The sequence below is a fragment of the Phalacrocorax carbo genome, chromosome 1 (assembly GCF_963921805.1).
Source record: "Phalacrocorax carbo chromosome 1, bPhaCar2.1, whole genome shotgun sequence".
Classification (NCBI taxonomy): domain Eukaryota; kingdom Metazoa; phylum Chordata; class Aves; order Suliformes; family Phalacrocoracidae; genus Phalacrocorax; species Phalacrocorax carbo.
This window is the reverse complement of record NC_087513.1, coordinates 216,642,075-216,665,222: the sequence shown is the minus strand read 5'-3', so window position 1 is coordinate 216,665,222 and position 23,148 is coordinate 216,642,075. Positions and strand designations below refer to the sequence as shown.

Here is a 23,148-nt window from a genome sequence, read left to right as displayed (position 1 = left end):
ACCACTCTTTTCAGTTTTCTAAGATGTCTTTCCCTCTAAAACCTAGATATATTTCAAGGGCTAACTGACTGATTTTTAGCATTCCTGAAAATGTTTTATTTAAACTAATACGTGCTTTATACTCTTCTTCCCCAGAGACCGAGCGAGTGATAGGATTTGCATCGGTGGACCTTTCTCCTCTTCTTTCTGGCTTCCAGCTCGTGTGCGGCTGGTACAATATTACGGACTTCAGTGGGCAGTGCCGAGGGCAGATCAAAGTAGCAGTTTCCCCTCTTCAAAACATAAATAATCTCAAAGAAGAAAGGCAGGCAAGGATCCGGACCCAGCCAGCAAGTTCTTCTGTACGTACTTCAGTTTCCTCCCCTGTGCATATCTGATTAGATTCCTAATAATCAGCACAGATATATCAGTCACATATAGGAGTGTTTAAGTGTTTAATATATCAGTGTTTAAGAATTGTGCTGTGTGTTTCCGTGGTAGCTGCAGGTTACAGCGCTTATTCAAGCCTAGGTCACAATCATCTCCGGTGGCTTCTGTCCCTACATTGCTTCTCTGTGGATGTTGGGGTTTTTATTGTTAGGAGAACGTTTGGTGGGTTTGGGTGTCTGGTGCCTTTCTCTTTGCTGCTTTGGGTGGCAGCTGATGCCCAAAACCGTACTTCAGATTCAGCCTTTCATTGGTTAGGAAATGCCTAATTTGGCAGGAATCTATTTTTTCTGGAAGATTTGCCATTTTTTGTGTGTGTTTCATTCTTGACACTTCCCAGTCACGCTGGGGTGTGATATACACCTGGCATGGAGCCCTTATACCCTACCTTCCATCAGTTTACTCTTCACTAGCATGGGGGGAATTAACAAATAGTTCTGAAATAAGAGTGTTGTTAAATGATACTTCAGCTCAGTGCTGGAAAAGCCTTTGAAAATGTAAAGCTATTTAGAAAACTTAAGTTTTTGTTTGCTAGCTCAGCAAGATGCTACTTCAATTTCTCTCTTTTCTTCCTGTGGAAGGTTCATGTGTGGTGTTCCTCTTTATTCCAGGTGAAGGCCAGCTTTCCAGCATTTCCCAGTAATGCTACAAGCCTTTCCAAGCAGATATTGAATACCTTGTCAAAGGAAGTCAGTGTCCCCACTCGAGAACGGTAAGTCAGCTGACTATTGGTCATTTTGATAGTTTTCAGGACTCAGAAATCTGCTTATCTGAAGGCTATTGCCTCCACTGAAAAGAATATCAAGGCCTGTCAAAGGTCTTACCCTGTGTTTGGAGTTAAAGGTTATACCAGCTTCCCTTTGGTGGCCCAGGAGATGGAAGTGCTGAGGCCAGTACCTTTCTGCAAAGCCCAGATCTTCTTTTTCTTCTCAGTGATGTTTCTTTTGTTTCATTACACCCTTCTACACTGGGATTTATGCTATGCCATTGCTAAAACTGGTAGATACTTCTTCCAGGCCTTTATAAGAATAAAGGTTATGTTAGTTTTTATATGTAATAAGGATAATAAGCGTAAGTTAGAATAGAGTATTACTGATATGTCCCCTTTATTTTGCCATAGCTCTGGTCCATGCCCGGTGAATGACAGCTGGTGAAATGCTGTACTATTGCACCTTCCAGGACTAGGACTCTCAGATATCCTGCAGCAATTCCTGCTTCCTGGCCCTTAAAACAAGCACCAACATTTATATATTTAACTAGCAGCATGTGAGAGAGCGTTTTAAGTCACGGTTTGTTTATTTAGCATACAGAGGAGATGATACTGTTCCTGCATGGGTCTTTGAAGTTTAGAGGGACTGTGGGCCACCATCCCTCGGTCTGAGCAGCTGGCTTGCAGCTCCCAGCAGACAGCGGATGCCGCACCCTCCCTATCAGCCCCACTGTAACCAGGGCGGAGAGGGTAGCTGCAGTTTAGTTTAGTGTAAATCTGAAACACAAATGCCATTCCTGATGACGTTCAAAAGAGCTACGTTCATCCGTCAGTGGCTCTTTAAGGCATTTAAAGATGTTGGATGTTCTTAGCTGGCAGGCTTTTCACAATTCGAGATCTCAGCCTGTTTTCTGCTGTTAAACATAGGCCTGTTTCTAGCAGAATTAGTCCCCCTGGAGCGCACACGCCTCGTCATGAAGAGCACATGCAGAACGTGCGCAGATTTCACGAATCCCTGCAGCAAGTGGAAGGGAACGCGCACCGGGCGGGAAAGATGGACTCGTCATCGCTGTCGTCGCGCGCTTCTCTTCTAACTGCGCTCAGGTAACGCAGAGCTGTAGCCAAAAAGGTAATTCAGAGCCTTAGCTTTGCAAAGCAGAGCTTGAGAGTGAAGAATTCTTGCGTCCAATTTTAAAGGAAATGAAAACATACAGTAACTGATTAAGAGGTATCAGTGGGAGGACGTCAGTGCAATTTACAGCAGGATGAGATGAGATTGGAAAAGCAGGGACTAGGGGGGCAACTCTGCATTAGGACTGAGGCTCTAGAAATGCTGTGAGTCTCTGAAGGGATCTGTTTCCAAATCTGGATCGAATGCTTTGCTTTATCCGCCTGTGTACATCTATAACGCGACACACGCTGTTAAACCTGTGGTTTCCACAGGTACAAGAAAAGCCCATAAGCATTTTCATGGTGTGTGGAGCAGGATGTCCTTTCCCAACAGGATGCCTTTCTCCTTGCTAGAAGCACTTTCTTTTGACTAGACTCTAGATTTAAATCAGGAATAAATTTTAGGAGAAGAAGATTTATTATCTGTAGAAATAGAGGACTGAAAGAGACTTCCCGTGTCATTCCATCCCTTCCCCTGCTACCACAAGCAATATATCACGAAATCCTTAGCTCTTAAGCAGCTGGAAATCCTCAGATTTTTATCAAGCTCAGTCATAAAGTCAATTTATGTTCTTTGCTGTATGACTTCTATTGGAAAGTCATCTCAAGTCCAACTCCTTTGATTAAGTAAGTTTAAAACTAGCTCCCTTTTTTTGGACTTCCAGACTACGTTTCATAGCTAATTCGGCATTTGTCTTCAGTGCTAGCCTCCTGCTTAGAGCAACCTCAACACCTACCTACTGATCTAGTTTTCAATAATAACCCTTAATCTTGTATTCGCATATTTAGTGCTGTTGACTAGAACGATACAAATAGAACCAGTCTGCCACAGGCTTTTTTTTTTCCCCTCTTACCAAATTTCTCACCACTGCTTACAGAAAAAACCTGAGTGAGCTGGATGAGGTTCAAAGATACTTCAGTCAGAAGCTGACCAGGTCTTTTCCTGACTTCAGTTATGGTAACACATCCAAAGCAAGTCGTGAGGAGCAGGAGAGCGATCATCGGAGCTCGATGAGCAGACAAGTGGATCCCAACGGATGCCATCTTTTGGAAAAATCTAGTCACCTGGTGTCTCAGGTCAGCAGCCTCATCAGTGGTAAGTTGTCACTTGGTTTGGAATTTTTTGTCAGGAGCTGGCTTAAAAGTATCTTCAGATTTCATACGTGATCAGGACCAGCCCTGGTGTTGGTAATCAGTATGTGTTGGTCTCTTGGGAGAATGTTTCATTCGCTCTGAAGCTTTCAAACTTTCAAACTTCAGCTTTCAAACTCCTGTCTGTAGTGATCGTGTTGAACTGAAACATTCAGAAGGAAGATTAGGTGGGAGTTAAGGCCCTCTCAAGATAGCCTAAATTCTACTTAGACTTCAGTGTCTGTTCAGTAGAAAAAGGGAGGTCATGCAGAAAAAGACGATCCACAGAATGGAATTGAGCTGAGTCTCTGCTGCTTTGCTAACAGGAATTGGCATATCTCTGTTTTCAGGTGAAATTTATGCCCTACAGTGAATAGCTAAAATAAGGCTCTTTTAGGATAGGTAAGACAAAGCTCTTACTAAGCAGCTTCTCCTCTGGTTTTCACAGTAAATCCATCTCCTCTTTTAGAGGCATCAGTGCAATTAATTTTCACTGCCATTAGTGCTATTGGACACAGAATTACATCCTTAATAAGGATGGGGAATGACACAACAGGGAAGGAAAGCATATCTCCACCTTGTCTCCAGATGTATGTTTTCTCACTCTGGCATTTCTAACAGTTCTGCTGTAACCGCTCTTCACCTCGGCACTAGCCCACTCGCTGATTGGGGTTAATTTAACATTAGCTTAACTGTTCGTGCCTCTCCGATCTCACAGCAGAGAGGTGCTGTGAGCAGCAAAATGATGAGGAAATCAAATCCATGCTGGTGCTTTGACAATAATTTATCAGAGTAGAGAATAAACTGTGGCTCGGAGCGCTGCCAGTTGGAAAGTTATTCTGTGCTGTTTCTGCCTGGGGCTACCTATGGGGAAGCAGCGCTTCCAGGAGGTGGAGCTGAAAGGCACTTTTCTAGAGTCACCGTCCCTGGGGGGGTTCAACCACCATGTTGCCGTGGCCCTTGGGGACACGATTTAGGAGGCCTGGGGGTGTTGGGTTGGAGGTTGGACTTGATGATCCGAGAGGTCTTTTCCAACCTTAATGATTCTGTGATTCTGTGATTATCCCAGAGTTTGCCATTCTTGTATCACCACCTTGATCTTCTCATCTTTTTCTCTTTTTCTTCCCCAAGCTTTTGCTCTTTTTATTCCCCTTCTCATCTTTATTAATTGCTTTTACCGCTTCTTTACATGCTCTCCTCTGCAATCTGTCTCAAACTCTTCCTTCTTTTCCAAATGTCCTCCACCATTACCTTACAGCAAGCCTTCTTCTCTTGCCTCAGAGTAGCATTAGTTTGCCATTTAACCTAACACTAGTCAACGAATTTCTCAAAGAATGCAAGAAATGAATAGGAGCTGCTAACCAGGAACCAAAAATAGATGATCGTGGCTTTTTAAAGAATTTGTAAAATCCCCAGAGGTTTTCAGGATTGCACAGATTTTGTTATTGTTGAGGCTTCTGATCCAGTCACCTTTTTTCAGAGCCTGCGTTAGGAGCACAGGCAGCTCTTTGTTCTCAGACTTTACGATTTTACCACCACAACGGAGCAATAGTCCTGAGTGAATTTCTGTTTTACAAACATTTAATTAACAATTGCCTCTCGTTTGATTCGGGTTGCTAAATCGAACTGAAAACTGGAGAATGTCAGTAACAACTGTGTCTACTGGGCCCCTACATAAAACCGGGGAAGCCATGAGAGGAGAAGGTGGTTAGAGTATCCATCTTCCCTGTCTAGATGAATCCTTCCTCCTTCCCGTGTGGTCTGAACTGCCCAAACTGGTTTTAGCCACTCCAAGCAATAGGTATTTTTTCCATTTAGGTGTACGCTGTATATCAGAGTATTTTCACTGTCCAGTTTTTTTCTTTGCATTGATGTAGGTATCTCTAGTTCTTTTTCATCCCAAATATTCCCTTTTTCCTTAGCATTTCTGTCCCTCTCCTGGCCTTGCCGATGGTAAAGAGAGCAGAACACGATCGCATCAGCAGAGTGTTTGGCAAAGCTGCGCACGTTTAACTCCTAACCGTTCTTGCGTATACGATTTTCTGCAAAAAGCCCAAATAAATCAGCTAAAAGTTGAATTGTTGCTCTGTGCATTTACTGATGCTGTTTTCTGTTAATCAGACTTACAGACTATAACTAAAAATAGTGAAGAATCTTCTAACGTGCATCAGGACAGCGGCAGAGAGCTGGGTGCTACACGTGCATCCCACCAGCAGGATGAAGAAGCTGGAACTGAAGTATGCCAAGGCCAACTCGAGCTGGACTCACCCAGCGTTTGCAGCGATACACAGCAGCCATGCTCCTTTGGGAGACCCGTGTTCGAGAGACACATGTTGCATGAATTTCTAGAGCACGCTGTCCCTGACGATGAGCATCCTTTGCCAACAGACTACATCCGGGAAGGCGAAGGTGCTTTTGCCATCCAGACACACAGTGAAGAAGAATACGAAGAAGACGTTATAGAACCACGAGCTCTTAACGAAATAACAACCATAACGGACAAAACTAGTCCCTGGTCCAGCGTGCTGTCTGAAGCGGAGCAGGGTGCTGACGATCAGCGCTCGGTGGATGTAGGCTGTTTGCAGAGAGGAAACAGCGGGCGGAGCAGCACCTTCTCCAGCTTCCTACAAGGTGACAACCGAAGTGCGCTCACCGCCCTTAGCCCATGCGTTAGCCTCCACGCAGACAAGGACAGTCCTTGGGCAGTAACAGAAGGCTTTCAAAGCTTGAGTAGTGGCACGGAAACAACAGAGAAGGAGCTGTTTCAGCCTGATTGTTTGTCCAAAGTTCATCAAACAGCCAATGGCCCTGTAGAAAATGGAAATTGTGACTTGGAGAGAGCATTTAACGCTAAACCTATGGAGCAAAATGTAGAGTTTCGTGCCGCCTCTGAAGAACTACTGGCATTTCCACCCGAGGTTGGCTTGACCAACCCACAAACCACAGAAGGAGAGAAGGAGGAGAACGGTGGGGTTGTAAATGAAGATCATCAGGGTGAGGAAAAAAGTGCTTCCGACGAGATCTGTGTTAAGAGCGTATCAGCCCAAGCAGGCTCGGAAGGAAACAGTGAAAGCTTTTCTGATGACACTAGCGAAGACCCGCTGGAAAAGTCTGTCAACCCGAAAACTGTTTTGTATCCTTCTTTTCTTAAACACAGGTTGCATTCAAGGAGCGCGTCCTGTTTCTTGCTTAGAATCTCACTGGCCTCGGAAAAGAGAAATTCCCGGTGTGGAGCTCTTCCCTGTAAAATGAGTCTAGAATGGGTGACCTGGGAAGGTGTTGGGAGACGCTGTTACATTGCGTTTCACACAACACAGTGATGGCTTCCCTGCCATCTTCAGCCAACACGTTCTGTGATCTGTGAGAGTTATTGCATTTTGGGTAGTTTCTTGGGTTTTTTTCTCCTTGTTGTTTTTCTCCGTATATTACAGCTCTTGTGGGTTTTTTTTCCGTATTTAAAGAAACATAGTTTATTTTGCTTTTAAAAGACTTCCCTGCATTTCTTGCGCAGATCCCATATCTCGCATTCAGTTTCACTAAGGTGGCTTGGAATTTTTGCAGGATGAAGTACTCTACAAATACGTGAAGTATTAATGTAAAGCAAGTTGGTGTCCCATGCTCTGGGAGGCCAGGTGAGAGAACCAAGTGTTCAGAACGATAGAATTATTGATTAAAATGAAGGAGACTCACCATCTGGGATCCATTAACAGCTTTTTACGGTGAGGCTTACTCCACACCTGCAGCTCCTGTGGAGCTCTGTGCAACTACACGCTGCCGAAGGTTCTTCCTTAACAGCCCTGCTCAGACCTGATCCTGTTGTGTTTCCCAACTTCTTCCTTCCACTCCAGCAGATGGAAGCCTCCATGAGGCTGCTCAGCATTTCTTCTCATCCTTCCACAGCTCTGAAAGTAAGTATGGGACATCCTTTCCTCTGTAGTCCTGGCTTAAGCAAGTCCCTTCGTTAAAGCTGGAACGGAGGTACTTCTGCCTGTCTTTGCCTGTCAGCGCTCAGGTTGGAGGTGATGGCTTCCAAATCAAGTCAAGGAGAATCTTTCTGATATCTCTCCTCGCTGTGAGAATAATTTTCAGCATTCCTGGCTGTGGCGTCTGTGATATTTATGCATTTCTGTTAACCCGTTTGTCTGTTCTCGGTGAACGTTGCTCTTCATTGGGGTCGGCGCTCGCTCACGTCAGCAGGCTGGCGTGGCAGGCGCTCACTCCTTTAATGTGAGGTAAGGCGCATAATCACGAGGATGGAAGCTGTAACTCGTAATTATGACTCCAATTTATATCTTTTTAGAAAGACAGATAGATATCGCTTAGGGTTTGCAGTAGAGAGCCTTCCCTTGAGGCATATCAAGTGACTGTTCTTTGATGTAGGGAGCAGTAGAACAGTTGGAGTGGTCGTTACTCGTACGGGAAAGCTGTTTATTGCTTTTGCGGTTTCATAGGTGGGGTTTTGGGGCATAAACATTTATTTAAAAGGTTAGAGATAACTTTATTTCCAAAAAGTTTGTGGCTCAGTTGTTTTGAATTCTAAATATTACTTGCTTCCAGCCACAGCTTTGCTGTGGATGCTGATGTGGATCGGGTGCTGGGGCAGCTGGGCTGTTTGTTTGCCACTCCCGGAGAAGATAATGTGTTGGTTTCCCCCCCTTATGACCTATGAAACAAACGTTCTACAGAACATTTATGTGGTCAGAAACAGCTCACTTGATTAAACAGAAGAGAAACAGGCAGGATCTAATAGCTCTGAAGTAATGGAAACAACTCTACATTAATAAATGTGTTTACAGCTCAGGTCAATACCTGTCTTTTTGCTGGTTTATGTTGTAAAAATGATCATTTTCTCTGATTTACCTAATATTATCTTTCCCTAAAGCCCTTGAAACTTGTTCCTGCTGAAAGCAGAGGCCTCTATCAGAGGAGACTTGGGTATAGTGTGCTTCAAGGATCCCGAGATGTATCTTGATTATAACACCTAGACTGCAGTGCGTCTCAGCGCTTGCTAAGCATCCTTTTCGTGCTGTGTCTAAATATTTTTGGAGGAAATGAAAAGCAGAATCTTGGGTGTGTTTCTCCTTTGGAACCTCCTTCAAATTCTCCACGTTTCCTTCTGCCAATCGCTGATGCCCCCTTCCCCTCCGTCTCACTGTCATGCGCCCCTTCTAAGTTTTGCTTTCAGTACCGAGTTAACTCCGGTTCTTCCTGTGTGTCTGCAAATCACCACTCAAATACTGAATTACTATTCCGTTGATTGAATATTGAATTAATATTCAGTATTAATATCAGCTTTACTCGAATTCCCTCTCTCGGCAGTGCTCAGCTTAATGGCTAGAAACAGAATAATTAGGGAGGATATTAGCAAGGCACTATTTGGATATAGCTGACCTTAAACGAGCTTAATTCCAGGCTTAGCTACAGCTAATCCTTCGCGGTAGCATTTGTAGGCTTCTGTGGAGACGGGACTCAGTTGTGCCTTGCGTCGTGCCCCCAGCATCAAACAGCCTGCATGAAGAACAAGACGTTTTTCACTTATGCCAATGGTAAAACTGTTTCCTCATAGTTTTGTCTTTAATTAGCCTTAAGAACATCAGTTTCTAAATCTGGATTTGTTTGGTTTCTGCACAGTTCAGCAAACACCGAGTGGGACAGCAAGGCTGAAACCCGAGCTGTTCTTGCCTGAAGATCAGCAGTCCCCCTCGCTCACGTGGCACCTGGCAAACTTCTCCCTGGCCTCCCTGGTGTTCCTGCCGCCTCTCCCCGTCTTGTCTGACTCCCCGCTTTCCCTCTTTTCCTACGCAAAGCAGTGAAGAAACGGCGAGAAGGTGAAGCGGGCAGCTGTGTCAGAGGAGCTGGCGGTGTTTTGAGAGACAAGGGTTGCTTCAGCTCCTGCTGCGAGGACATGGGGACCTGAGCAGGTGCTGCAGCAGCTCAGGCTGGATGCTGCGGTCACCTTCCGGGGACCTGCGTTTTGCAGAGCCTCATGAAAACTCACCTTTTTTCTTTCACCTTTTTTCTCCATTACATCAGGCTTCCGGTTCTTGAGGCACTTCCCAGCTCTCCTCTTCCACGCTGGTCACCAGCTGCCCCGTCTGATCCAGCGGTCCTCATTCTGCCTCTCTTCCAGTTCAACGAGCAGCTTTGCACTTTCCTCCCCTCAGCCCTTTTCCAGGCAGTCCCTGATACAACTTAGGGAAAACGATCCAGGTTCATGGCTAAACGTAACCGCATCCAACACTGTATCCCATTTACTGTAAAGCCACAACCATTTCTCAAATGAGTACTGTCCAAACCTTATTTCTGACCATTGCCTCTCCTCCCTCTTCCCCTTTACTGCCTTCCGAAGTTCCATAGTATTTTATACACTTTTGCTGATGTTTTCAGGGCGAAAATTTAACCTCTCTGGGCGCGTTGTTTCACACAGAGGGAACGGCAGCGTTGGTTCTGGTTAGGGCTTGGGGCAATCGTCTGCTAGAGTGAAAATAATGGAACGTGATTCCAGTGAGATGCGGGCTGGGAAACCCGTGTTAAGGCTTGCTGCCTTTCAGAGCTGGCCCGCTGTCCTGGTAATGAAGCTGGGTTTTGGGGGAGCAGGAGGAAGTATTTAAAAAATTGAAGAGTTCATAAACTTTTCGTGAAAATATCTTTTATCCTCCCCTCACCCCAAATATTCCAAAAGGATAAAAAACTTGTATGGAAACCAGCTTTACTCAGAATAAGTAGTATTTGTATACACATAGATTTACTTTCAGAGTAAATTAGAAATAATGCTTTTATAACAGAGACTTGGGCAGGTTCAGAATAAGAGGCTTTTATCTCCTCTAAAACAGATTAGCAATGCAGATTAGCAATGGTCAGAACATCCTTTCGTGGTTGTAATGTTTCTCCTTGATCTGCTGCCGCTTCAGTTGCAGCCACTAAAGCTCTTCTTTTTTTCCTTACTCAGCTTACCCAGAGAACAGAGCTAAGGCTTTTTACTTGCTAAATCCGTCCTCCTAACCTGCTGAACAGAAACGCTGACCTTCTCTTTCATTTGCACGACCAGAAAAAGAAGAAGGTGGCAGCATCCTTCACGTCCGTTTCAGAGCGCTGGCTGTGGTCCGTGATTTGACATAAACCTTTTCCTGTCCCGAAAGCAGAAGTAGGTGCCAGGTCACTCCAGGGGTGGGTTGTAGCCTATTAACACACAACTCTTTTCACTCCTTCATCACTGCACAAGAAAAACGAGCCATTTTTAAGCTCATTGCTGAGCCACAGGGTACATTCTCCGCCTCAGTTACCAGAAGTCTGTGACCTTCAAATAAGCCACCCCCTCTCCAAGACCTATAAAATGCTAATAAATCTGTTGGCTTTATTGCTTTACCCCAGCCCCTGGCATGCAGCAATTAGATAATCCTCGGCTGGTTTAAGTGTCCTGCAGTATCGCTGCCATTTCTATAAAAAGAAAAGTGAAGGGTGATCTTCTGTGCTCAAGTCTTTTCTCTTGCATCTTTCTGGTGAAACGTGTGCGTTTCGTGGCCGAGCATCGGATACGCAGAGCCTGTGACTGTGTTGGCGTAGAGACAGAGAGGGGGAGACCCAGCACTAGCGCTGCCGGTGCTCCGGCCATAGTTGGAACTGGCAAAGCCTGTTTCCGAGGCAAGGAATGGTGTAAACACGACATTTCAGCCGCGGGCTCTCGAAACCATGCGGAAGGTTAAAACTCTGACTGTTTGAAATTGCCCGTTTGATGTATTGTCTTGAAAATGCAGCACTGAGGTTAGAATGTCTTCTAAATGTTACATGTGCAAGGAATTTGCATATTTCAAAGAAAAATAACTTTATACAGAGCTAAGTGTAAAAGTGTAGCTCTTTCCTGTAGCTGTATCCCAAAACTGGCGGTGAAACTAAATGTGCAAATGTGATTTCATGAGGCTTCTGTGGGCGCTGGGAGCATTAACAGTGCTTTTAAACTTCTCTCTCTTTAGTTCACACCTGTGCATGTAGAATATGAGCCAGCAGTGCCCGGGTGGCCAAGGAGGCCACCAGCCCCCGGGCTTGTGTCAGCACTGGTGTGGCCAGCAGGGGCCGGGCAGGGATGGGGCCCCTGTGCTTGGCACTGGGGAGGCCCCACCTCGAGTGCTGGGCTCAGGTTTGGGCCCCTCGGGACAAGAAGGGCCTGGAGGGGCTGGAGCGTGTCCAGAGAAGGGCAGCGGGGCTGGGGCAGGGTCTGGAGCACAAGTGTGCTGGGGGGCAGCTGGGGGAGCTGGGGGGGTTTAGCCTGGAGAAGGGGGGGCTGAGGGGAGCCCTTCTCGCTCTCTGCAGCTGCCTGAGAGGGGCTGGAGTGAGGGGGGGGCTGGTCTCTGCTCCCAAGTCACCAGGGACAGGGCGAGAGGGAACGGCCTCAAGCTGCGTCAGGGGAGGTTTAGGTTGGGTGTGAGGGAAAATGCCTTCCCTGCCAGAGCGGTCAGGCCCTGGCACAGGCTGCCCAGAGAGGTGGGGGAGTCCCCGTCCCTGGGGGGGTTCAACCACCGTGTAGCCGTGGGACTTGGGGCCATGGTTTAGGAGGCCTGGGGGTGTTGGGTTGGGGGTTGGCCTTGATGACCCGAGAGGTCTTTTCCAACCTTAATGATTCTGTGATTCTATAAGAAGAGCTGCTAAACCTTTCCTACAGCTGAGAGTTCAGTTTTAGGAAGGTCCTGGGGATAGATAAATGCATCTTCACACCTCTGCATTGCTGCAAATGGACGTGGGGGTGTGAAAATCGGAGGAAAAGGATTTTAGCCACTTCTACCTGAAACAGCAAGCAAGTGGTATGATTTCCAAGCACACCTCGGTTACTGGCAGTCGGGAGCATACAGACCCCTCTGCGTCTCCTCGGTGTCATCTAATAGCGGCAGACACCTGTTCTTTGGTCGTGTTTTCACTTTTAGAGTCCAGTGCTCTCTCGGGGTGTGTAATTGCGCTGGTGGGAGAACGCGAGCGAGGGGCAGCCATTTCTGCAGCAGCCTCTTGGGCCGACCAGACCAGAGCGGGAACGGCCCAGTTTGTGACGTGCCGCTGGCATCACCTGAGGCAGGAGAAGTACTGCAGCACCTCTGGGTTGTGAACTCTTTAAGGACAAAGCAGAAAATCTCATTTAATTTCTCCTTTAGAAACAATTTTTAAAACTCTTACAACCAGGGTGAGATTATTTCACAGCTGTTTTGGGTCACTGCGTTGGCACAAGCCAACAAAAAAAGCCTTTTCTTTTTGTTTCTGCGCAAATGCCCAGCTGTGCCGTCCCTGGGAGGGCAGGTGGGGCCGGGCTTCACAAGGCAATTTTGTTCTCTTTTCCTTTATCTTATCTGACCTGATATGTTACCTTCTCTTCGGAGTTGCAGGATTTGCAGCTGCTCCCACTGAAGCTCATTAGAAATGGCCCGTTGGGTCCCTGAAAGCCATCTGCATTTATTCCTTACGCAGGGTCTCCTTAGTTCTTTATTCCTTATTCCAAAACGTGAGTCGCTGCGTCTCGGTTTCCAGCTGCGCGCGAAGGCGTACGTAGCGCAAGCGAGAGGGGAATTGTGAGAGGCGGGAAGTGCAATTTCATGACCTTTTGAAACAGGATTAATCGGACGATTTGGGGAATTTGATAAAGAGCCGTTGTTACGGCGTAAACCTGCTCCTGTTTTAATATCGCAGTTAGTTCCTGCAAGCCTTTGTCGTGCGCGTAGTTGTGCAAACAGTTGGGTTTAGCTCTGTTAGTGGTGGGGCCTCCTCCAGGGTGGAGCAGGGCGCTCGTGAGAGGACAAACAGCATCATCACAGCTGGAAGGGAAGGAGAGTTTCGGAAGCACGGTGCCAGCGAAGAGAAGCACCACGGGGTTATCTAGCTGCAACTTGGCCAGTGAATTGGATTTAAGAGGCAGAATTTCCTTATTCTTTTCGGTTTATTGCAGTTACAGACCTTCCTGGGCCGAGGGACAGGGCGGTCCATCCCAATTCTTTGCAAATACATAGAACTGGTGTTCAGAAGGACGTGCCGCTTGAGGCACTAAGACCAGAAGCCTTTCGCCAGTCCTCTGAGCTTTCACTTTGAACAGTTTTCTCTATGAACCGCTTAAAAATGCTGTTACAGAGATCAGGGACCAGCACGGAGCCAGCATGAGCTGGTGACTGCCCGTCTCCAGCCGACAGTTTCACAGACAGCTGGCACAGAAATCGGGGCGGGAAGGATAGGCTACTGACCCGGACTTCTCTGGACAAGCTTGAGCAGAATACGCTGTCAAAGGGAGGCGGTTTAGCCAGCAAGCATCTCTCCCTGCTGCTTTTTAAGCTTCTGATGTTGCCAGGTCTGCATTTAATCTCTCTTGGCTTCTTATGTTTTGGTTTAGGAAAACTCAGCCTAGAGCAGCATTGAGGAGAAAGAAAGACAAAGCAAGGATTCTCGTAAATATAAATGTACGTGTTTTCAGGACGATAAAAATGGGCAGTGTTTTAAAGTATGACAAGCCAAAGCTATTTTCCTGGATACATTTTGAAGTCTTTTACAGAAGCCTTTTCACATAATTTACACAATTAGCCGTACAAAACCAGGTATTTCAGGTCTAGGTATTTACAGTTAGCTTGTCTTAAGCCTTTTGTGCACTGTTGGATGTGAAACCACGCGAGCCGTTCCCACCCTTGTCATCCTTTTCATTAACCAACCAGCCAGCGACCCAAACCATCATCTTCATGAGCGTTGATCGGTCTGTGTCCCGAAGCTGGCTGTGCAGGAGCAGGCTGGGTCAGCGCAGCTCAGAATCATCCTTTAGGAAATCTCAGCCCATGGTTACAGCCTCTCTTGGCCTTGTCCGTTTGCATAAATGGTAGCTGATGGTAAATTAGCTCGCCGTCAGCCTCCTGGGCTTGCCCTGGCTCTAGCAAACGCAGGGACACCCCGGATGTGTAGATCAGGGGGTGCTTTTTATCTACGGACTGTTTTCCCATAAGGGTCTTCACCAGCGATGCTGTCGCAGGGCTAATATTCAACGTGCTCATCACCTGAGCCTGTAAAGCGCAGGTGCCACACAAGAAATCTCCAAAACCGCTTATCCTTTAAAACACCAAAGCCATTTCCCTCCCCAAACGGTGCACGTCAAAGCGGGGAGCGCACAGGGACAAGGATCCTGGCGGAGCTGATCACCTCAGGAGACCTTTCCACCGCAGCCGTGCCTGGCGAGGCCGAGCGCAGCTGGGACGGAGAAGCAGCCCAGCCATGTAGGTGAAAGGCCGGACTGGCGTATCGGCTTTCCACATCAAGCCCCGCTCTCCAGGAGACCATCCTGGCCCCACAGCTTTTAGCCGCGCGTCCTAAAACAGGCACCGTTTGCTGCTTCACCCTCTAAAGGCAGCTGAAGCTGGGTTTCTTCTCTCTCGGCGCTTCGCAGGCAGGACCTGGCTCTAAATTAGCCGGGGAGAGACGCGGGTTTCTTTGTACGCTGAAATGATCCGTCTTCAGTGCTGCTGTAACATGTGGGAGGAAGCCTGAGTGCTGGGAGGCTGCGTGCAAACCAGGGACGACGTTAAAGTGCTTGAAAGGGTGGTTTTCATCTCGCGGGCTGCCGCTTAGGGGTTCCTGCAGGTGACTGAGACCGGCCGGCCTGGTTCGTCAGCGGGCTTGGATCAGCAGCGCAGGAGCCGTGCCTCCCCGTCGCAAGGCGGTTTGGTTTTTAGGGTTCTGCAAAAGACAAATAATAATTGAAAACCAAAATTCAGTGAGTCAGAGCCCAGCGGATACACTGGTGTCATTCTTTTGGCTCCACAGAAGCCGACTTCGGCTGAGGGTAGACCTTCACAAATTCAGAGTCCACTTGCCAGAGCAAAACTGTGTGGTTTGGACCTGTCTAATTTTGCCTTTCAGCTTTTGGTTTCTGCAGCACTGAGAAAGAACAGCTTTGCAGCATCTAATATTGTGTTGAGCAGGGAAATATTTCACCATCGGGGGGGCTTTTTTTCCAAACAGTTGGAAAAAACAGTGTTTTTTTCCAAATAGTCGCCTCTCAGCATGCAGAACGAGGGGAAAAACCCCTCCAAGGCGAACCGGTGAGCAACAGAAAACACATCATTTGGGGAGGGGGGTTTGTTTTCCTCCATATCCAACTTGTCCCATGCTTCCCGACCCTGTGGTTCGGCACGATCAGAAAACAGGAGCGGGGCAGAGCTGGCAGGGCTCTAACGTCTTGCTCCTTCTCTCCTTCTCTCCGCAGAGCAGGAGCGGGGCGGTGCCGCGGGGCATCCCGTACCGCAGGCCGAATCGCCCCAGGCCCACGGCCGATCTCTCGGAGGAGGAAACCAAACGAATCGCCAGGATCTTCTCTGCTCAGCTCTCCAAGGAGGAGTAGCGCTGCCGAGAGGACGGCTGCTTCCCGAGCCATGGCCTGACGCATCGACAAAGGCCGGGTCCTCCGGGGAGGAGGAGGTGGAAGCTGGAGGTTTCAGGCTCTGATTTTTAAGTCGCCCAGTCGATGTCCCGTTACAGGGACGAAGCCTGGTGGTCAGCCAAGGGGAGCTGAGAGACCGTGTGTCTTGCAAAGGCAGGTCCCCGATGAGACCGACGAGCTGTTACCTGAGCTCCAGATACTCCATTTTTGGGATTTACTCCTGTGAGATTTCTCTAATGAACCTTTTTTTCTTTTGAGTGAACACAAAGCATCACATCTGGAGACAACCAAAGGATGGAGAACACTTAGAAATTTGCCATCCCAGCGGCAAGCGGAGAGCTGTCGCCTCCCTGTCGGCACGTGCTGTGGGTGGGGAGGGAATATGAGCCCCCTCTCCAGCGGCCTTTCAAAAATAGCTGGTGGGAAACATAATTTCCTGATTTTAGAGGAATGTGATTGTGTAAATACAGGCCAAGGATGCTGTAAAATAGGTGTGTACAAATGACGAGAAATGTGGAACTTTTATATTCTAAATTATTTTTGTACATTTTTACGTCTGGTACCTTTTGGATAACGGACTTTGATGCAAAGCGAGCTAAGTCATTGCCCTCCAGTGTTTCTGTTTTAATAAAATTCCCCCGTTTTCCTGTCGTCTGGTGCGAAGTGTGGCGCTGCCAGGGCAGGAGCCTGTCGCTGACAGGTGGACGGGACTCCTTCCCCCCTCAGAGCCTCCAGTAACGGGCGTAGAAGATGGTGCGGACGGGGTGGGGGGGCACGAGTAAAGGTGGCTGCTTTGCAAAGTAATTGAATATCGCCGTATAGGGCAGCCCGCGGTCGGATCTCGGAGGCGAGCGAGCGCTCCAATGCAGGATTTGAATTGGATTTAATTCGGGATTTAAGGAACCAAAATGTCAGCATCCCTTTTTCCGCCCACCTCCGTGGTCCTGAGCTTCCCCCTGCGTGAACGGGAGTGACGCGTGAGCTTCCTTCTCCCACTGCTGATCCCGGCGGCATCCCCCAAAAAACCCAGGCGGGATGGGTTGGGAAGACGGTGGCAGAGGAGGTGATGATGTTGACTCTTGAGTTATAGCTTGAGTGTGAGATAAACAGCTTCTTCCTCTTATATTTAGGTCAGCGGTGGAGCACGGCGCAGCCAGCTGGGAAAACAAGACAGCAGCCAGCTGGAGAGGGGAGTCAGGGGCAAGCGTCTGCCTGGAGCCCGAGCAACAGAGCAAAGGTGGCTTTAGGGTGTCCCCAAGCACCTCGAAATCCCTCAAAGCACCTCAAAATTCCTCTTCCGTGCTCGTGAGAGCAGAGGCTTTCCGCATTTCTTGTGCTGTCAGCCCACCCCCGGCCGCCAACCCCGCGCCCCGTCCCTCCCGCAGTGCCTTCGCAGACCCAGGGCACGGCCCCCACGCGAAATGGCAGCGCGGGTTTCGTCACACGGTGCACGAACGTGGCAGGGATTTACCCCCTGCCCTCGGGTTGCTCCACGTGAGCTCAGGGGCCACGTTACACCGCGCGGAGGAAATCCTGCCGGTAAACAAGCTCGGCAGCTGCCCGGGATGGATTACGGCCCTGTGGGCCATGCCAGGGGCGAAGGGCTCCGACGTGCCCCGTGGGGGAGCGCTCGGTGCTGCTCTGCCTCCAAACTGCTCGCTTTTAAAGCCTTGGGCAAGGATTTTCTGCATCTCCTCCTTCCCAGAGCGCATTTAGGTTAAAAAAAACCCAAATTACCCCCCCATCCCTGAGGTCTCGGCAGCCACCAGAGGGGCAGGACTGCGTTGTCGGGTGCTGCTGCCCCCCAGCTCTGCCCCAGTGGGTGTTGGTGGGCTGGGCAGGGCCCCCCCACCCATGCCCGAGCCCTGCAGGGGAGCAGAGAGCTGAAACACGGGTCACGGGTGCTGGGTGGCCCTGCTCTCATCAGCTGAAATGCCACCGGGGCAACTGGGTGTCACTGTCACCCGATCCCTGTGGCTGCTGGAATGTCCTCCCGGGCGCTATATAAGGGCTGGCCAAGGAGCCGGCTTGCAGGGCGATGGCTGCGCGGAGAGGGGCGTAAGGCAGGAGCCGGGACGCGGTGCCGAGGTCCCTCCGGTGAGGCCCCGGGGGACCTGGCCCTGGGGAGGGGGGGTTGCTTTCACCGAGCACCCCATTTTGGCCTGGGTTGGGGGGGGTGAATCCCACACTGGCCCCAGGCTGAGTGAGGCAGCCCCCGACTCAGTTTCCCCAGGGGCACAGGCAAGGAAATGGGGCAGGATTTGGCTTTTGGGGGTCTCCGAAGCCACCGCTGCACATCGTCGCCGCTGCCCCTAAACCGAACACCTGCTCAAAGGCCCGTCTGATGCAGCATCCCGGCTCTACCCCCTTTCCTTCCAGCCCCCACCACCACGCCACGATGGTGGGTCTGAAGCCCCCCGAGGTGCCCCCAACAGCCACCATGAAGTTCTTCAGCGCGGGGACGGCCGCCTGCATCGCCGACCTCTGCACCTTCCCCCTGGACACCGCCAAAGTGCGGCTGCAGGTATGATCCGCCGGCACCCCAAAACCCCACGGGCAGAGGGAGCTCCCCGCAACACTGGGACCACCCCCCCAGCCGGCACCGGCTCAGTTCCTGGGGGGAGGCGGAGGGCAGGGTGACGCGGTTGGTGTCCCACAGATTCAGGGCGAGGTGCGGATCCCCCGGAGCAGCAGCACCGTGGAGTACCGGGGTGTTTTGGGGACGCTGAGCACCATGGTGAGGACGGAGGGACCCCGCAGCCTCTACAGCGGGCTGGTGGCCGGGCTGCAGCGGCAGATGAGCTTCGCCTCCATCCGCATCGGGCTGTACGACTCGGTGAAGCAACTCTACACCCCCAAGGGTGCCGAGAGTGAGTGTACAGGCGGTCGGTACCCCCGCCCTGCGCACCCCTCAGCCCATCCTGATGCACAACCCACCCTGGGGTGAACAACCCACCCTGACGTGCACAACCTCTGCAAGATGCACCCTCTGCTAAGCACCCACCACCCTGGCCGCTCGCCCTGGGGTCCCCACGCAGCCGGGGGGTCCCCGTGAGGCCGGCGGTCCCAGCGCCTCCCCTCTGCAGGCACAGGGCTGACGGCGCGGGTGCTGGCGGGCTGCACCACGGGGGCAGTGGCGGTGACGTGCGCCCAACCCACCGACGTGGTCAAGGTACGGTTCCAGGCCAACGTGGCGCTGCCGGACGGCGCCCGGCGGTACAACGGCACCGTGGATGCCTACCGCACCATTGCCAGGGAGGAGGGCGTCCGCGGGCTCTGGAGAGGTACGGGCAGATGGGGGTGGGATGGGGACAGGTGCAGGGATGGGAGGGTGATGGTGATGGGAATAGGAATGGAAAAGTGAACAGAAACAGGAACGGATATGAGAATAGGGATGAGGACTAGGACTGGGAGGGGTAAAGGAATGGGGGCAGGGATGGGACGGGACAGGAGTGGCGATGGGATCAGTACGGGAATGTGGCCAGGGACAGAGATGCAAGTAACACCAAGCTGGGTGGGAGTGTTGATCTGCTGGAGGGCAGGAAGGCTCTGCAGAGGGACCTGGACAGGCTGGATCCATGGGCCGAGGCCAGTTGTGTGAGGTTTAACAAGGCCAAGTGCCGGGTCCTGCCCTTGGGTCACACCAACCCCAGGCATCACCCCAGGCCTGGGGCAGAGGGGCTGGGAAGTGCCCGGCGGAGAAGGCCCTGGGGGTGCTGGCTGACAGCCGGCTGGGCATGAGCCAGCAGTGCCCGGGTGGCCAAGGAGGCCACCAGCCCCCGGGCTTGTGTCAGCACTGGTGTGGCCAGCAGGAGCCGGGCAGGGATGGGGCCCCTGTGCTCGGCCCTGGGGAGGCCCCACCTCGAGTGCTGGGCTCAGGTTTGGGCCCCTCGGGACAAGAAGGCCCTGGAGGGGCTGGAGCGTGTCCAGAGCAGGGCAGCGGGGCTGGGTCAGGGTCTGGAGCACAAGTGTGCTGGGGGGCGGCTGAGGGGGCTGGGGGGGTTTAGCCTGGAGAAGGGGGGGCTGAGGGGAGCCCTTCTCGCTCTCTGCAGCTGCCTGAGAGGGGCTGGAGTGAGGGGGGGGCTGGTCTCTGCTCCCAAGTCACCAGTGACAGGGCGAGAGGGAACGGCCTCAAGCTGCGTCAGGGGAGGTTTAGGTTGGAGATGAGGGAAAATGCCTTCCCTGCCAGAGCGGTCAGGCCCTGGCACAGGCTGCCCAGAGAGGTGGGGGAGTCCCCGTCCCTGGGGGGGTTCAACCACCGTGTAGCCGTGGGACTTGGGGCCATGGTTTAGGAGGCCTGGGGGTGCTGGGCTGGGGGTTGGCCTTGATGATCCGAGAGGTCTTTTCCAACCTGAATGATTCTGTGATTCTATGGGATGGGAACAGGAATGGAAATAGAAATGAGACCAGAAATGGGAATGGGGATGAGGAAGGGGACTGGGTGGGATGGGGACAGGCAAGAGAATAGGGACAGGCGTGTGACGGGAACAGAAATGGGAATGAGGAAGGGCACAGGGCTGGGATGGGGGATGCAGATGGGTGTGGGGATGGATGCTGGAACAGAGCTGGGTACAGGATGGGAGTGGGACAGGGATGAAATGGGGATGGGGACAGCAGGGCTGGGGCACCCACCCAGGGTGCTCCGGGAGGCGATGTGACCCCCGTCCCCGACACCACCACCCTCCTGCACAGGGGCGCTGCCCAACATCGCCCGCAACGCCATCGTCAACTGCGGGGAACTCGTCACCTATGACCTCATCAAGGATGCGCTGCTGCGGGCGCAGCTGATGACAGGTGAGGACGGCGAGGGGCGCGGGGGGGGGGCACACGCAGCAGGGCACCGTCCCCACCCCTGCGACCCTCAACCCCCCCTCTCTGCCCCACAGACAACCTCCCCTGCCACTTCGTAGCGGCCTTCGGGGCCGGCTTCTGCGCCACGGTGGTGGCGTCGCCGGTGGACGTGGTGAAGACGCGGTACATGAACGCCGGCCCCGGGCAGTACCGGAACGTGCTCAGCTGCTTCCTGGGCCTGCTCATGCAGGACGGCCTCGCCGGCTTCTACAAAGGGTGAGTTTGGGGGTGCCCCGCCAAGCACCGGCAAACTCAGTGCAACGATGGGGTGTGCACAGACACCCCAAATATCCTAACCCGTGTGGCGGCACCGGGGCACCAGGCAGGGCTCGGGGGGCCGCAGGGGTGTCCCCGCGACGCCCCCTCCAGCGCTGCTTTTCCCGGGCTCAGGTTCGTCCCCTCGTTCCTGCGGCTCGGCTCCTGGAACGTGGTGATGTTCATCTCCTACGAGCAGCTGCAGCGCGTGGCGGCGCTGGCCCGGGCGGCCCAATCCTGACCCCAACCCCCCAACCCCAGCCCCGCTCGTCAGCACTGGCGAGTCACAGCAGTAAATTATATTAATTGCTGAAGCGACGGGGGAGCAGCGACACCGAACCCCTCCCAGCCCGAGGGGGACACCCCAAGAGGGACCGGCAAGATGGAAAGAGAAACGATGCTGTTTGCAGAGAAACGTGGGAGAACGGAGGTTTCCAGAGAAAGGTTTAGGGAGGAAGAAAAGAAAAAAGGTTATAGGGTTTTTTTCCAGCTGGGAAGAGCATCACTTCCCGGCAGCAGCGGGGACAAGGCGGGACCGAGGCGAGGGCCGGGGGATGTGGTGATTCCTGTTATTCCTCACGGACGCTTCCAATAAACCACCCCCATGGGGTCTGATCGCAGCGGGGCTCCCCTCGTTTTTGTGTTTGTGGGGTTTAGGGACTTTTTCCAGACCCTGGGGCGCCGCTGGAAAAGGCCTTATCCCAAAGGAAAAGAGGCGTTTGCCTTCCCAGGGCGTCGTGCGCCATCGGGGGGGGGGGTGGCTTTAGCGGAGGTGATTTCGGCCATTAGGAGGGAAAACAAAAGCATCAAAGGTGGGTTAGTGGGTGCAAAATGCTCCTGCCCTCCTGCCCCAGACGTGGGAGGCACCCCCACAGCCCCGAGGAGGGCTCAGCTGCCTGAGATGGGGTGTGCAGCCTTGATGCCACAGTGATGGCCCCCACCCCTCATGGAGGACCTTCACCTCCATCCTTACCACAGCCACACCAGCCCTGGCTGTCCCAGGGAGCACCCCGCCCCCTCCCAGCAGCCTTGGGGTCCCCCATCCCCAGGGCCCCCCCATCCTCTTCCCGGCTGCCCCTGCTCCATCAGCCCTGAGTGGGGTGTGGGCAGGGGGTCCCCCCTTCCTCAAGCCCCCCCATACAATAAGGTGAGGGGTGGCCCCTGCACCCCTGCAGGTGGGGACCCCAGCCTGCACCCTCGCACCTCCCGGGGGGCCATGGCACCCACGGTGGGGGTCCCAGCCTCTGGGGAGTGGGACGCGGCCGAGCCACGATGCTGGGGAAGGGCCGGACCCCCACCACGCAGGCAGGGAGAGGAAGAGGGTGGGGAGGCCGAAGAGGGCAGGCTGCTCCTGCCATGCCCTGCCTTGGTTTCACCCGCGCAGTGCCGGGCTGGGGAGCTGGCAGCAGGCAGGCTGCGCTGCGGGGGCCGCGGCGCTGGCCCACGGCCGTCAGGGAGGGCACCGCAGGCACCTACGTGACTGTCACCAAGGAGGAGGGCGGCCGTGGGCGGTGGAGGGGTGGATGCAGCCCCCAGGGACCCCACAGGGACGGCTGCTCCAGCACCACAGCTCGTTCCCCATCCCAAGCCCTGCGGTTGCACCCCTAAAATAATACAGCCTCCCACCCCTCGTTCAGCTCTTGCTGCGCAGACACCCTCCCCTGCCCCATCACCTCCGGGAGCCGAGGTTCACCACCTTCCATCCTCTTCCAAAACATGCAGCCGCTTCCGGGGTGGAGGCACCGTCGCTCTGGGATGGGATATTTCCTACCCCAACTGCTCCAGAAGGTTCGCGCCCTCGTTCCTGCAGCTCGGCTCCTGGAATATTGTGATGTTCGTCACCTACGAGCAGCGGAAACGGGGCCTGACGGCCGCGTGGGCACGTAGTTCTGGCGGGACGTCCCCTTCCGAGCCCGGCGCCGCCACCGCCACCTTTCCCTTGGCGCCTCGCTCGCCAGCGCTGAAGGGGATCACATCTGCCAGCCCACACCAAGGAGAAAGCTGTAGTGAGGACAGCGAGGCTTTCAGTATTTCCTGTGGTCTTTTCTTCCCTGGTTTTGTGCTTTCCCTGGGCAAATTCACCCCTGAACCATCGCTGAGCTAGGCTGAGCGTACTCCAACCCCCCACCCAAAGCCCTCCATCACCCTCTGCATTGCTGTGGTGCTGCTGTTGTGGGGTGGGTCCTATGGAGAAGAGTCCAGAAAGTAAGGTGGAGCTGAG

At 52.3% G+C, this 23,148-nt stretch overlaps 2 protein-coding genes across 8 annotated transcripts in view; both read left to right on the top strand.

Moving 5' to 3' along the window:
• The window catches only part of C2CD3 (C2 domain containing 3 centriole elongation regulator), a 59,804-nt gene extending 43,332 nt beyond the window's left edge, over positions 1 to 16,472 (top strand). For 2 of the 5 annotated variants that reach the window (XM_064441573.1, XM_064441572.1), the window contains exons 27-33: positions 136 to 341; positions 1,038 to 1,138; positions 2,063 to 2,239; positions 3,184 to 3,401; positions 5,558 to 6,569; positions 7,242 to 7,344; positions 15,648 to 16,472. In XM_064441573.1, the coding sequence (XP_064297643.1) occupies positions 136 to 341; positions 1,038 to 1,138; positions 2,063 to 2,239; positions 3,184 to 3,401; positions 5,558 to 6,569; positions 7,242 to 7,344; positions 15,648 to 15,782 (1,952 nt within the window). In that variant the 3' untranslated portion in view covers positions 15,783 to 16,472. The remainder of the gene's footprint in view (positions 1 to 135; positions 342 to 1,037; positions 1,139 to 2,062; positions 2,240 to 3,183; positions 3,402 to 5,557; positions 6,570 to 7,241; positions 7,345 to 15,647) is intronic. The other 3 variants (XM_064441575.1, XM_064441574.1, XM_064441576.1) reach the window with 3 other exon arrangements.
• On the top strand, positions 15,914 to 21,547 carry LOC135311598 (putative mitochondrial transporter UCP3). 3 transcript variants are annotated; one of them, XM_064441580.1, is made up of 8 exons: positions 15,914 to 16,312; positions 16,952 to 17,058; positions 18,201 to 18,345; positions 18,481 to 18,691; positions 18,908 to 19,105; positions 20,514 to 20,615; positions 20,708 to 20,888; positions 21,063 to 21,547. In XM_064441580.1, the coding sequence occupies exons 3-8, from the start codon at positions 18,220 to 18,222 to the stop codon at positions 21,166 to 21,168; spliced, it is 924 nt and encodes a 307-aa protein (XP_064297650.1). In that variant the 5' UTR covers positions 15,914 to 16,312; positions 16,952 to 17,058; positions 18,201 to 18,219; the 3' UTR covers positions 21,169 to 21,547. The 3 variants fall into 3 exon arrangements, with proteins under 3 accessions (XP_064297650.1, XP_064297648.1, XP_064297647.1); XM_064441578.1 differs by lacking the exons at positions 15,914 to 16,312; positions 16,952 to 17,058 and adding an exon at positions 17,073 to 17,918; XM_064441577.1 differs by lacking the exons at positions 15,914 to 16,312; positions 16,952 to 17,058 and having other exon boundaries at positions 17,941 to 18,345.
• Positions 21,548 to 23,148: the final 1,601 nt, after the last annotated feature.

Coding starts and splice junctions, on each gene's coding strand:
- LOC135311598 (XM_064441577.1), top strand. CDS start 18,166: ATGCAGCATCCCGGCTCTACCCCCTTTCCTTCCAGCCCCCACCACCAC. Junction 19,106..20,513: donor CGTCCGCGGGCTCTGGAGAG/GTACGGGCAGAT, acceptor CCTCCTGCACAG/GGGCGCTGCCCAACATCGCC. Junction 20,616..20,707: donor GCGGGCGCAGCTGATGACAG/GTGAGGACGGCG, acceptor TCTGCCCCACAG/ACAACCTCCCCTGCCACTTC.